Raw genomic sequence first — 14,391 nt, forward strand, 5'->3', positions numbered from 1 at the left:
CAGATTGAATAACATTGGGAATGAGCTACAACCCTGTCACACACCCTTCCCAAGCACTGCTTCCCTTTCATGCCCCTCGACTCCTATAACTGCCATCTGGTTTCTGTACAAATTGTAAATAACCTTTCGCTCCCTGTATTTTACCCCTGCCACCTTTAGAATTTGAAAGAGAGTATTCCAGTCAACATTGTCAAAAGCTTTCTCTAAGTCTACAAATGCTAGAAACATAGGTTAGCCTTTTCTTAATCTATCTTCTAAGATAAGTCGTAGGGTCAGTATTGCCTCAAGTGTTCCAACATTTCTACAGAATCCAAATTGATCTTCCCCACGGTTGGCTTCTACCAGTTTTTCCATTCATCTGTAAAGAATTCGTGTTAGTATTTTGCAACCTTGGCTTATTAAACTGATAGTTCGATAATTTTCACATCTGTCAGCACCTGCTTTCTTTGGAATTGGAATTATTATGTTCTTCTTGAAGTCTGAGGGTATTTTGTCTGTCTCATACATCTTGCTCACCAGATGGTAGAGTTTTGTCAGGACTGGCTCTCTCAAGGCTGTCAGTAGGTCTAATGGAATGTTGTCTACTCCTGGGGCCTTGTTTTGACTCAGGTCAAACTCTTCACGCAGTATCATATCTCCCATTTCATCTTCATCTACATCCTCTTCCATTTTCATAATATTGTCATCAAGTACATCGCCCTTGTATAGACCCTCTATATACTTCTTCCACCTTTCTGCTTTCCCCTCTTTGCTTAGAACTAGGTTTCCATCTGAGCTCTTGATATTCATACAAGTGGCTCTCTTTTCTCCAGATGCGAAACTTACCGAACTATCAGTTTAATAAGTCACAGCTGCAAAATACTAACACGAATTATTTACAGACGAATGGAAAAACTGGTAGAAGCCGACCTCCGGGAAGATCAGTTTGGATTCTGTAGAAATGTTGGAACACGTGAGGCAATACTGACCTTATGACTTATTTTAGAAGAAAGATTAAAGAAGGACAAATCTACGTTTGTAGCATTTGTAAACTTAGAGAAAGCTTTTGACAATGTTGACTGGAATACTCTCTTTCAAATTCTAAAGGTGGCAGGGGTAAAATACAGGGAGCGAAAGGCTATTTACAATTTGTACAGAAACCAGATGGCAGTTATAGGAGTCGAGGGGCATGAAAGGGAAGCAGTGGTTGGGAAGGGAGTGAGACAGGATTGTAGCCTATTCCCTGTGTTATTCAATCTGTATATTGAGCAAGCAGTAAAGGAAACAAAAGAAAAATTCGGAGTAGGTATTAAAATCCAGGGTGAAGAAATAAAAACTTTGAGGTTTGCTGATGACATTGTAATTCTGTCGGAGACAGCAAAGGACTTGGAAGAGCAGTTGAATGGAATGGACAGTGTCTTGAAAGGAGGATATAAGATGAACATCAACAAAAGCAAAACAAGGATAATGGAATGTAGTCGAATTAAGTCACGTGATGCTGAGGGAATTAGATTAGGAAATGAGACACTTAAAGTAGTAAAGGAGTTTTGCTATTTGGGGAGTAAAATAACTGATGATGGTCAAAGTAGAGATGATATAAAATGTAGACTGGCAATGGCAAGGAAAGTGTTTCTGAAGAAGAGAAATTTGTTAACATCGAGTATAGATTTAAGTGTCAGGAAGTGGTTTGTGAAAGTATTTGTACGGAGTGTAGCCATGTATGGAAGTGAAACATGGACAATAAATAGTTTGGACAAGAAGAGAATAGAAGCTACAGAAGAATGTTGAAGATTAGGTGGGTAGATCACGTAACTAATGGGGAGGTACATCTACATCTACATGACTACTCTGCAATTCATATTTAAGTGCTTGGCAGAGGGTTCATCGAACCACAATCATACTATCTCTCTACTATTCCACTCCCGAACAGCGAGCGGGAAAAACGAACACCTAAACCTTTCTGTTCGAGCTCTGATTTCTCTTATTTTATTTTGATGATCATTCCTACCTATGTAGGTTGGGCTCAACAAAATATTTTCGCATTCGGAAGAGAAAGTTGGTGACTGAAATTTCGTAATAAGGTCTCGCCGTGACGAAAAACGTCTATGCTGTAATGACTTCCATCCCAACTCGTGTATCATATCTGCCACACTCTCTCCCCTGTAACGCGATAATACAAAACGAGCTGCCCTTTTTTGCACCCTTTCGATGTCCTCCGTCAATCCCACCTGGTAAGGATCCCACACTGCGCAGCAATATTCTAACAGAGGACGAACGAGTGTAGTGTAAGCTGTCTCTTTGGTGGACTTGTTGCATCTTCTAAGTGTCCTGCCAATGAAACGCAACCTTTGACTCGACTTCCCGACAATATTATCTATGTGGTCCTTCCAACTGAAGTTGTTCGTAATTTTAACACCCAGGTACTTAGTTGAATTGACAGCCTTGAGAATTGTACTATTTATCGAGTAATCGAATTCCAACGGATTTCTTTTGGAACTCATGTGGATCATCTCACACATTTCGTTATTTAGCGTCAACTGCCAACTGACACACCATACAGCAATCTTTTCTAAATCGCTTTGCAACTGATACTGGTCTTCAGATGACCTTACTAGACGGTAAATTACAGCATTATCTGCGAACAGTCTAAGAGAACTGCTCAGATTGTCACCCAGGTCATTTATATAGATCAGGAACAGTAGAGGTCCCAGGACGCTTCCCTGGGGAACACCTGATATCACTTCAGTTTTACTCGATGATTTGCTGTCTGTTACTACGAACTGCGACCTTCCTGACAGGAAATCACGAATCCAGTCGTACAACTGAGACGATACCCCATAGCTCCGCAGCTTGATTAGAAGTCACTTGTGAGGAACGGTGCCAAAAGCTTTCCGGAAATCTAGAAATACGGAATCAACTTGAGATCCCCTGTCGATAGCGGCCATTACTTCGTGCGAATAAAGAGCTAGCTGCGTTGCACAAGAGCGATGTTTTCTGAAGCCATGCTGATTACGTGTCAATAGATCGTTCCCTTCGAGGTGATTCATAATGTTTGAATACAGTATATGCTCCAAAACCCTACTGCAAACCGACATCAATTATATAGGTCTGTAGTTAAATGGATTACTCCTACTACCCTTCTTGAACACTGGTGCGACCTGCGCAATTTTCCAATCTGTAGGTACAGATCTATCGGTGAGCGAGCGGTTGTATATGAGTGCTAAGTAGGGAGCTATAGTATCAGCGTAATCTGAAAGGAACCTAATCGGTATACAATCTGGACCTGAAGACTTGCCCGTATCAAGCGATTTGAGTTGCTTCGCAACCCCTAAGGTATCTACTTCTAAGAGACTCATGCTAGCAGATGTTCGTGTTTCAAATTCTGGAATATTCCATTCGTCTTCCCTGGTGAAGGAATTTCGGAAAACTGCGTTCAATAACTCCGCTTTAGCGGCACAGTCATCGATAACAGTACCATCGGCACTGCGCAGCGAAGGTATTGACTGCGTCTTGACGCTTGTGTACTTTACATACGACCAGAATTTCTTCGGATTTTCTACCAAATTTCGAGACAATGTTTCGTTGTGGAACCTATTAAAGGCATCTTGCATCGAAGTATGTGCCAAATTTCGCGCGTCTGTAAATTTTAGCCCATCTTCGGGATTTCGCGTTCTTCTCAACTTCGCATGCTTTTTCCGTTGCCTATGCAACAGCGTTCGGACCTTTTTTGTGTACCACGGGGGATCCGTTCCATCTCTTACCAATTTATGAGGTATGAATATCTCAATTGCTGTTGCTACTATATCTTTGAATTTGAGCCACATCTCGTCTACATTCGCATAGTCAGTTCGGAAGGAATGGAAATTGTCTTTTAGGAAGGCTTCTAGTGGCACTTTATCCGTTTTTTTAAATAAAATTATTTTGCGTTTGTTTCTGATGGATTTGGAAGAAATGGTATTGAGCCTAGCTAGAATTGGGGAGAAGAGAAGTTTGTGGCACAACTTGACTAGAAGAAGGGATCGGTTGGTAGGACATGTTCTGAGGCATCAAGGGATCACAAATTTAGTATTGGAGGGCAACGTGGAGGGTAAAAATCATAGAGGGAGACCAAGAGATGAATACACTAAACAGATTCAGAAGGATGTAGGTTGCAGTAGGTCCTGGGAGGCGAAGGAGCTTGCACAGGATAGATTAGCATGGAGAGCTGCATCAAACCAGTCTCAGGACTGAAGACCACAATAACAACAACAACAACTTGTACCATGTAAAGACAGTAATTATCAATATTAGATTATTCATATTTTCAGTTGTAATTTTTTAGTTAAATTGGTTTAATTATAAGCAGAGCTTAAAAATGTACCCATCAAAAAATAAAAAATATCATGTAAACATGAAAACATATTTGCACTGACCTGTCCAATATCTGATGTGCTGCACTATACATGTACGATTTACTGGACCAAATTAAAAATATAAGTACAACTGCTGAATAAAAAATGCAGTATCCATATGTACTAATGATTGTAACAACTGCCTATGCTATAGAAATGTTCATACTATTTAGGTATCAAAGTAATCTACCTTAAAAGCATCAGGTGAATAATATCAGCTGTTTGAGATACAATTAGTTTTGTGCACTTCCTGTCAAAATCACTTGTATTAAAAATGCCAATTTTAGAATTCTGCCTCTTCTCGGATAAGACAATAATTCACAGAGATGATAGTGCACGTCTTTATCTAGTCGTGCGTATCAAATTGCTAACACCAATGATGATAAATTAGAGATTTATAATCAGCAGATAATATTCATCAGTACCTACCCTTGAGTGCCCACCTGGCTAGCCATGTGGTCTAACGCACTGCTTCCCGAGTGGGAAGGCGTACCGGGCCCCGGCACGAATCTGGCCAGTGTATTAGTGTCGCGGTCTGGTGTGCCGGCCAGCCTGTGGATAGTTTTTAAGGCTGTTTTCCATCTGCCTCAGCGAATGTGAGCTGGTTCCCCTCATACCGCCTCAGTTACACTATGTCAGCAATTGATGCACAAATATTGGGGTTACACTCATCTGGAATGAGACAGTTACAGGGTGGTCAACTGAGGGCTGAACCACATAATAACCCTGGGTTTGGTGTGGGGCGGTGGCGGTGTGAGTGGACTGCTGTAGCCTGTTGTGGGGCTGTGTACCACTGTGGACTACGCCAGGAATGAAGCCTCTCTGTTGTTTCTAGGTCCCTAGTTCAACATACACATACATACATTCATAGCTTCAGGCAGTTGTAATACTCCATACAATTTAATGGTATGTAGCTTTGGAGCTTACCTTAGACTCAGAAATATTCTCATGTGAAACTGGGCTTAGGTTAGTTATCACTGTTTTACTCTTCTCACTTTGAATTTCAGCTTTCAGTTGCAAAACTTGACTTTCTAAGATTTGTTTTCTGGATTCAATTTTTGTTACAAGATTTTCATGATATACTACTTTTTCTTCCCATATCTTCTGCAATTAAAAAAAAGTGATTTAGTATTTCATTTTTATTTTTGACAAGGAAGAATATCTGCAAATCTCTCTCTTCTTAAAGACCATTCATTACCTTTTTAATTTTATAATGTCATAAAGGATCATACGAGGATGGTTTGAAAAGTTTTCGGAACCGCTACGGCAACAAGTTGTTCACGTGATATTCATCGGATTGTTGCCTGCAAACATGTGCCATTTCAGTGCTCTTGGAAGAGAGCTGTGGCGGTGATGTGACTCTGTTGTTTTTCCCCTGTAGTGATTTGTCAAGATGGAAAAAATCGAGATTCAAGCAGTGATTAAGTACTTTATAAAGAAAGGTATGAAAGCAAATGACATTCATGCCAATTTTCAGAATACACTGGAGGACTCTGCTCCTTCATATTCAACTGTTGCCAAGTGGAAAAATGAATTTGAACTTGGTCGGGAGAGCTTATATGATGATCCGCGCAGTGGTCGGCCAAGATGTGTCACTACTCCAGAAATCATTGCAGAAGTGCACAAAATGGTCATGGAAGATCACCAATTGAAAGTGCGTGAAATTGCTCACACTTGCTAGATGTCATCTGAAAGGGTATATCACACACGCATTCACTGAAGAATTAGAAATGAAAAAATTATCTGCAAGATGGGTGCCACGACTCTTGAAGCTGGATCAAAAACGCATAAGATTGGACATATTGGAACAATCTTTGGCCCACTGTAGGAGAAACAAACAAGATTTTTTGCGCCAGTTTGTGACCACAGATGAAGCTTAAGTGCATTACTATACCCCAGAGACAAAACAACAGTCAAAGCAGTGGAAACATGCTGATTCTTTGCCACCAAAGAAAGCAAAGACAATTCCTTTGGCAGGAAAGGTCATGGCATCAGTGTTCTGGGATGCACAAGGGGTTCTGTTTGTAGATTATCTCCCCACTGAGCAAACAATTACTGGAGGATACTTTGGCATTGGATTGTTTTTAGTAATTTGTATACCATCCCTTCTCTGCAGACTGTGTCATATGCCACAGTTAGGTCTACGAATGTGACAGATGTTTTCGTGTTTTCTTGGAAACAAGACTCTATGAAAGTTGTTAGGGCCAGCACCTGGTCGCAGCAACTTCTCTGTGGCTAGAAACCCACTTGCTCAGCTGAGATATGTTCTAGAATGAAGCCGCTAATTCTACTATAGATGAGCCTCTCTAAGAGTTGATAAGAACAGCTCAAAAGGGAAATTGGTCAGAAGCTTTGCGGGTGGTCAGCTGGTTCGCCTGGATTCTCTCTTTAGCTCGTTTGGCAGTGATCCACTAATTTGGATGTAGGAGAAGAAGCGGATCATCTGTTTTTTTTTTTCACCATTACCCATGTTTATCAGAAATTCTGGGTTTATTTTATCCTAACCAGGCATTTTCCCATGGTTAGTTTGTTTCAAGGCCTCATCCGATTTGGCCAATGTAAATGATGAAGAGAGATTGGTTTCATTTGGGCACTATGATTTTAGAGAGGTGAGTTCTTACTTTACTTTAGAAGTATGTTTTATGTCACGGGATGATCTAGATGTTTCAACTACATGATTAGAGATTTGGTTACTTGAAGTACCAGGTTTCTGCCTGGGTTTGTTGGAGACTCCACCAAGTCTACTCAGAAGGCTCTATGCATTTCTACTTGAATGTCTGAAGCTTACATTTTCTGTCATTTCACACCATTGTACTCTTCTAGCAGTGTCAAGACTTTAGAGGAGGTTGTCTTCAATATCACTGTTGCCAGTTTTGCTATACTGTTCATAAAGTTGTTCACAATGTTCATTCCTACCTGGTATATATCACTTTCTGTACCCACGAGGCATAAACTTCTCAGCAGCAGTAAGAACAGCCCCGATGAATCGAGGGCAGTTTTTAGGTTCTGGTAGAATAAAACAGATATATTTATCTAGGTGGTCAGCAAAACTCTGGCAATCAGCTGTGCAGAAATTCCATCTGGGTCATGGTACAGGTCTCACTATTGGGACAAAGAGCCCCATTTCGAGGATTACTGGCCTGTGCTGGTTGTGTGGGAAATTAGGTATGATCTGTCTCGATAGAGGCACTGGGCACCCTCTCCAGTCCTGGGACACAAAGCAGTGATCTGGGTTGTAATATCTTTGCCAAGTGCCAATCAGAAAGTTCCCAAATCGTTGGCATTGTACACCAGGTATAGGTTTTCATTTTCAGCCCAGTCGTTGAATGCAATACCACAGTGATTGTTACATGCGTAGTTCCAGTGACCATGGTGATTACTAAAATCTCCAGCATAAATCGATGAATGGACCATAATTAGCAGAATATCCAGTGGCCGTGGAACATTTGGTGGCTTGTAAATATTATTTATAATGGTCTCCTCCACTTGCACACAAACATAATGGATCTCATTTTCTGTATTTGTTGAAATGAGATGAGCATGCGCGATATTGCTCCTTACATAGGTGGCAACACCATACACTCTGTGATATGTAGCACCCATAAGATCATAGCCATGGATCCTACCTTTTCTACACAGGTCTTCCACAGTTGGAGCACGTGTTTCCTGGATTAGAATTACATCAATATCATTATCTACAATGAGTTTAGAGATAAGTACTCACTTTTAGTTCAGCTAAGACCTTCTATGTTTAAAATTGCATACTCCGATTGAAGAGCCAAGTCTTTTAATCAGTTGGTCCTGAAAAGGTCCATTTTTTTTTAAAGCTTTTTGATTTTTATTTGTCTGCCTGTATGTAGCCAGAAAATCCAATATCTGGTCTGGGGGCATATTAGTTCTAGCTCATTTAGCATTGCCTGGGGTGCACATGTAGTATTCCACTATGGACGCCAGCTTGTTTACACTGTATTGGCTCTAATTTCTCTAATTTTCTGCTCATGATCAATATGCGAGATGTATGTGGGGGGAAGTAATATGTTGCCCGACTCCTCCTGAAAAATGCTGTCCTGAAATTTCAATGGTAGCAGTGGAGTTTGTTTAGCATCTCCGTAATGCTCTCTTGCCAGCTAAATGCTCCCATGACGAAATGTGCCACTCTTTGTTGGATCTTCTCTATCTCCTCTATCAGTCCTACCTGATAGGGATCCCAGATAGATGAACCGTACTCAAGAATCTGGCGAACAAGTGCCTTATATGCCACATTTCCTTAGGATTCTTCTGATGAATCTGAGTCTGGTGTCTGCTTTTACCACTATCTGTATTATGTGGTCATTTCATGTAAGGTCACTTTGTATAGTTACGCCTAGATATTTTATGACAAATGCTGTCTCCAGCTGTTTGTCATCAAATAGTGTAGCTGTGCAATATTGAATTTCTTTTCCTATGTATGTGCAATATGTTACATTTATTTACGTTCAAGTTCAACTGTCAGAGCCCACACCAATCATCAATTCTCTGCAGGTTGTTCTGCAAATTCTTATTAACTTCTGGCGTTGCTACTTTTGTATAGACAACTGCATCATCTGCAATAGCCTTAAAGAGAATCAGACGCTTTCTACTAGATCATTTATATAAATTGTAAACAGCAACAGTCATATCACACACTTACCTCTGGTACTTCGGATATTACCTTTACATCTGCCAATTTAGTTCCGTTAAGAGCGACTTGCTGAGGTCTATCTGCAAGAAAGTCTTGAATCCAATTTGAAGTCTGCTCCAATACTCTGTAAGCTCATATTTTTTTCATTAAACGGCACGGCAGGACAGTGTCAAATGCCTTACTGAAATCAAGGAACACATTATCAACCTGAGTGCCGTTGTCCACTGCACTGTGGATCTCATTGAGGAACAGAGAGAGCTGAGTTTCACAGGATCTCTGTTTGCAGAATCCATGTTGATTTTTATAGAGGAGATGTTCATTTTCAAAAAATGTCATAATTCTTGAGCATAAAACAAGTTCCATATTTCTACAACAATATAGGTCTATAATTGTGTGGATCTGTCTTATGCCCTTTCTTAGAAATGGGAATGATCTGCACTTTTTGCCAGTCATTCAGTATCTTTCATTTATTAAACAATCTACAATAAATTTCTGCTGGAAGGGGAGCAAGTTCTTTCACATAATCTTTATAGAAACTTATAAGTGCCTCATCTGGTCCTGACGCCTTTCCGCTACTAAGTGATTGTAGCTGCTTTTCAGTCCTGTGATCAGTCATCTCAATATCTGCCATTTCGACATTCGTATGACAATGAAAGTAGGGCCAGTGTTATGATCTTCTATGGTGAAACAACTTTGGAAGACCGAGTTCAGTATTTCGGCCTTCTCTCTGTTATCTTCCATTTCAGTGCCAGAGTGATTCTTGAGAGAATGAATAGATGATTTTGACCCACTTACTGATTTTACATGCAGCCAAAATCTCTTAGGGTTTTTACTTAAGTCGGTTGACAACATCTTACTTTCAAAATCAAAATACGCTTCTCTCATTGCTCTCCTTATTCTCATTTTTGCTTCGTTCAGCTTTTGTTTGTCAATTAGGTTTTTATTTCTCTTGAATCTGAGATGAAGTGCTCTTTGTTTACATACAGCTTTTGTAAAACTGCTATTAAACCATGAAGGATCTCTCCCATCTCTTAAAACCTTATTCGGAACATACTTGTCTAGGGCATATTGAACAAAGCCTTTGAATTTTTTCCCATTTGTTCTCCACATCTTCATCCTCATCACTTAATATTTGATGCTGACTGCTGAGATATTCTGAAATTTGTATCCTATCACCTTTGCTGAGCAAATATATTTTCCTACCTTTCTTAACATTCCTTGTAGGACCCGTCATCATAGATGCTATCACAGCCTTATGATCACTGATACCTTTCTCTACATAAATTGATTTGATAAGTTCAGGTCTGTTTGTTGCCAGGAGGTCTAAGACATACACCCTCACAAGTTGGTTCCTTAACTATTTGCTCAAGACAATTTTCAGACAAGACATCTAGAACAATGACACACGAATCCCTGTCTCTGGCACCAGTTTTGATGGCATAACACTCCCAATCTATACCTGGCAAGTTGTAGTCACCCCCTTTGATACTCAATTTCACCTAGATTTATTCACATTTGGAATCCGTGTTAACCTTGCCAGTTTTTTGCCATCAGTCTTCTGATTGGTTTCATGCGGTCCGCTGCGAATTCCTCTCCTGTGCTAACCTCTTCATCTCAGAGTAGCATTTGCAACCTATGTCCTCAATTATTTGCTGGTTGTATTTCAAACTCTGTCTTCCTTTACAGTTTTTGCCCTCTACAGCTCCCTCTAGCACTGTGAAAGACATTCTCTCATGCCTTAACAGATGTCCTATCATTCTGTCCCTTTTCCTTATCAGTGTTTCCCACATATTCCTTTCCTCTCCGATTCTGTGTAGAACTTCCTCATTCCTTATCTTATCAGTCCACCTAATTTTCAACATTCGTCTGTAGCACCACATCTCAAATGCTTTGATTCTCTCCTGTTCTGGTTTTCCCACAGTCCATGTTTCACTACCATTCAATGCTGTACTCCAGACGTACATTCTCAGAAATTTCTTCCTCAAATTAAGGCTGATATTTGATATCAATAGACTTCTCTTGGCCACCAATGCCCTTTTTGCCATTGCAAGTCTGCTTTTGATGTCCTCCTTGCTCCATCCATCATTGGTTATTTTACTGCCTAGGTAGCAGAATTCCTTAACTTCACTGACTTCGTGACCATCAATCCTGATGTTAAGTTCTCATTTCTACTACTTCTCATTACCTTCGTCTTTCTCTGATTTACTCTTAAACCATACTGTGTACTCATTAGACTGTTCTTTCCGTTCAGCAGATCATTTAATTCTTCTTCACTTTCACTCAGGATAGCAATATCATCAGCGAATTGCATAATTGATATGCTTTCACCTTTCACCTTTTCTTTTATTTCCATTATTGCTTGATCGATGTACTGATTAAACAGTGGAGGAGAAAGGCTACAGCCTTGTCTTACACCCTTTTTAATATGAGCACTTCATTCTTGATCATCCACTCTTATTATTCCCTCTTGGCTGTTGTACATATTGTATAAGAACCGTCTCTCCCTATAACTTACCCCTACTTTTTACAGAATTTCGAACATCTTGTGTCATTTTACATTGTCGAACGCTTTTTCCAGGTCAACAAATCCTATGAATGTGTCTTGATTTTTCTTTAGTCTTGCTTCCATTACTAACCGCAACGTCGGAATTGCCTCTCTCTTGCCTTTACTTTTCCTAAAGCCAAACTGATGGTCATCTAGAGCATTCTCAATTTTCTTTTCCATTCTTCTGTATATTATTCTTGTAAGCAACTTGGATGCATGATCTGATTGTGTGACAATTCTTGCACTTGTCAGCTCTTGATGTCTTTGGAAATGTGTGGATGATGCTTTTCCGAATGTCAGATGGTATATTGCCAGATTCATAAATTCTACACACCAACGTGAATAGTCATTTTGTTGCCACTTCCTCCAATGATTTTAGATATTCTGATGGAATGTTATCTATCCCTTCTGCCTTATTGGACCTTATATCCTACAAAGCTCTTTAAAATTCTGATTCCAATACTTGATACGCTATCTCTTCTAAATCAACTCCTGTTCCTTTTTCTATTACATCAAACAAATCTTCCCCCTCACACAGGCTTTCAATGCATGCTTTTCACCTATCCACTCTCTCCTCTGCATTTAACAGTGGAATTTCCATTGCACTCTTAATGTTATCAACCTTTGCTTTAAATGTCACCGAAGGTTGTTTTGACTGTCCTGTATGCTGAGTCTCTTCTTCTGACAATCTTTTCTTTTTTGATTCCTCAGTGACTTGTATTTCTGTACTCCTGAGTTTCCTGGAACATCTTTATACTTCCTCCTTTCATCAATCAACTGAAGTATTTCTTCTGTTACCCATAATTTCTTCATAGTTACCTTCTTTGTACCTATGTTTTCCTTCCCAACTTCTGTGATGGCTCTTTTTAGACATGTCCATTCCTCTTTAACTGTACTGCCTACTGAGCTATTCCTTGTTGCCGTTTTGCGTATTGATTCTTCCTGACTACTGTCTTAAACTTCAGCCTATTCTTCATCACTGCTATATTGCGGTCCAAATCTATATCTGCTCCTGGATATGCCTTACAATCCAGTACCTGATTTTGGTATCTCTGTCTGACCATGATGTAATCTAACTGAAATATCCCTGTATCACGCAACCGCAGCTACCACTGGCAACTAACCTACCCTTAAGATAAACATTCCAATCTGAACTTGACATCTGGTTTCAACCAGCTTTCTGTTCCCAATACTATTTGTGCATTATAACCTTCAGTAAGCAATACTACTTCTAGGACCTTTCCTTCGATGCGCCTGCAGCTTACTAAAATGATATTAATCATTTCTACCTCTGATCTGCGAGGACCAAGATTCTCTGAGGTCACTGTGGCTGATTCAACATGCAAATTGACTTTGATGCTAAAGGAGAGGTTCTCTAACCTAAAAAAGCCCCATGTGCACGCCACATGTACTCCGCTACCCTAGAAACCGCTTCCTTCATGTACTGTACACCTGATCTATTAAGGGGACCCTTACAATTCTGCATCCAATAGTGGAGGTCAAGAAATTCATATCCGATACCATCACAGAGCCATCTGAGCCTCTGGTTTAGACCTTCCACTCTGCTCCAAACCAGAGAACCGCAGTCAACCCTGGGTATGATGCTACAAATAGACAGCTTGGCCTGTAGCCCATGTGCATTGCTATTTGTCTTCACCAAATCAGCCATCTGCTGAAAGGAGCCGAGTATGGCTACAGAACTGAAACAGCAGGCATCATTCGTGCCGACATGTGCCACTTCATGCAACCGGTTGCACCCAGTGAGCTTGATAGCCACCGGCAAGGCCTCCTCCACATGGATGAGATCTCCTGCCTTGACTGCTATCTCCTAGAGGGGCTCCATCACCCGCCTAACATTGGAGCTCCCAATGATAAGCATACCCACCCTCTGTAATTGACCATACTGGACAGGAAAATCAACTGCTGGCCCAACAGGAAAGGGCATCCTGTGCTGGCTCCGAGTTATCATCAACATTGGGTAGCACCTCATACCTGTTGTTAAGATGTAGTGAGCCAGCTGCACAGCCTGCTCCCTCTTTTGCCTTCTGCCCAGTGACATGAGAACCCACCACTGTCTGCCACCCACTCTGGAGTGAGGACGGAGTGGTTGCGTGTCAGAAGCCCCAGCGACATCCAGGTCATCAGGGGATTCCATTTGCAACAAAGGTGTCACAGGTTTTGTCACTGGCACTCTGACATCACTGCAACTTTGAGCATTAGCTAGAGGCTTTTTGACAGTTGCTAATTCAGCTTCCAGCTGTTTATGCACAGCAGCCAACTCTACTTGTGTCTGCTCACAACAAGCATAGTTCCTAGCCATATTGTGCTATGTATAAAATAGATATAAGGTCTAGAATGGCGCTGCTGTGTTTGAAAATATACCAAAGGAGAATAAAGTAACACTAAAAGTTGCTGGGCAGATATCTCTCTGTACTCTGAGACCACAAGCTATTAAACAGAAACAAATTTCTTTACTAAAGTTGATGCATTTACAGATACCTACTACCGAAAAGTTACTGCACGAGATAAATATTCAAACTGAAATGTTCTGATCTAAACTGTATGCTGTCTACTAGCACAAAATTAAAACTTTGTGGCGTGACAGAGTTTCTGGTGCCAGGAAAATTTACACTAGGAAGCTGCCATACACAAAGATAATCACAACACTTACACAAAAACAAAGCTACGACTAATTTTCTAACCACTAGTCTACACAATAAAATACACATGTACAGTTCACTTCTTTACAGAAGCACATAAAAAAATAAACAAAGACTAAATTAATTTACAGTTAATCAGACAAGTACTATTGCTGC

At 40.4% G+C, this 14,391-nt stretch overlaps 1 protein-coding gene across 5 annotated transcripts in view; it reads right to left on the reverse strand.

Annotated features, from left to right (window-relative positions):
- The window catches only part of LOC126354661 (myosin-11-like), a 273,554-nt gene that overhangs the window by 57,941 nt on the left and 201,222 nt on the right, over positions 1-14,391 (reverse strand). For all 5 annotated transcript variants that reach the window (XM_050004437.1, XM_050004441.1, XM_050004439.1 and 2 more), the window contains one exon: positions 5,298-5,474. In XM_050004437.1, coding sequence (XP_049860394.1) covers positions 5,298-5,474 — 177 coding nt within the window. The remainder of the gene's footprint in view (positions 1-5,297; positions 5,475-14,391) is intronic.

Source organism: Schistocerca gregaria, chromosome 3 (assembly GCF_023897955.1).
Source record: "Schistocerca gregaria isolate iqSchGreg1 chromosome 3, iqSchGreg1.2, whole genome shotgun sequence".
Classification (NCBI taxonomy): Eukaryota; Metazoa; Arthropoda; class Insecta; order Orthoptera; family Acrididae; genus Schistocerca; species Schistocerca gregaria.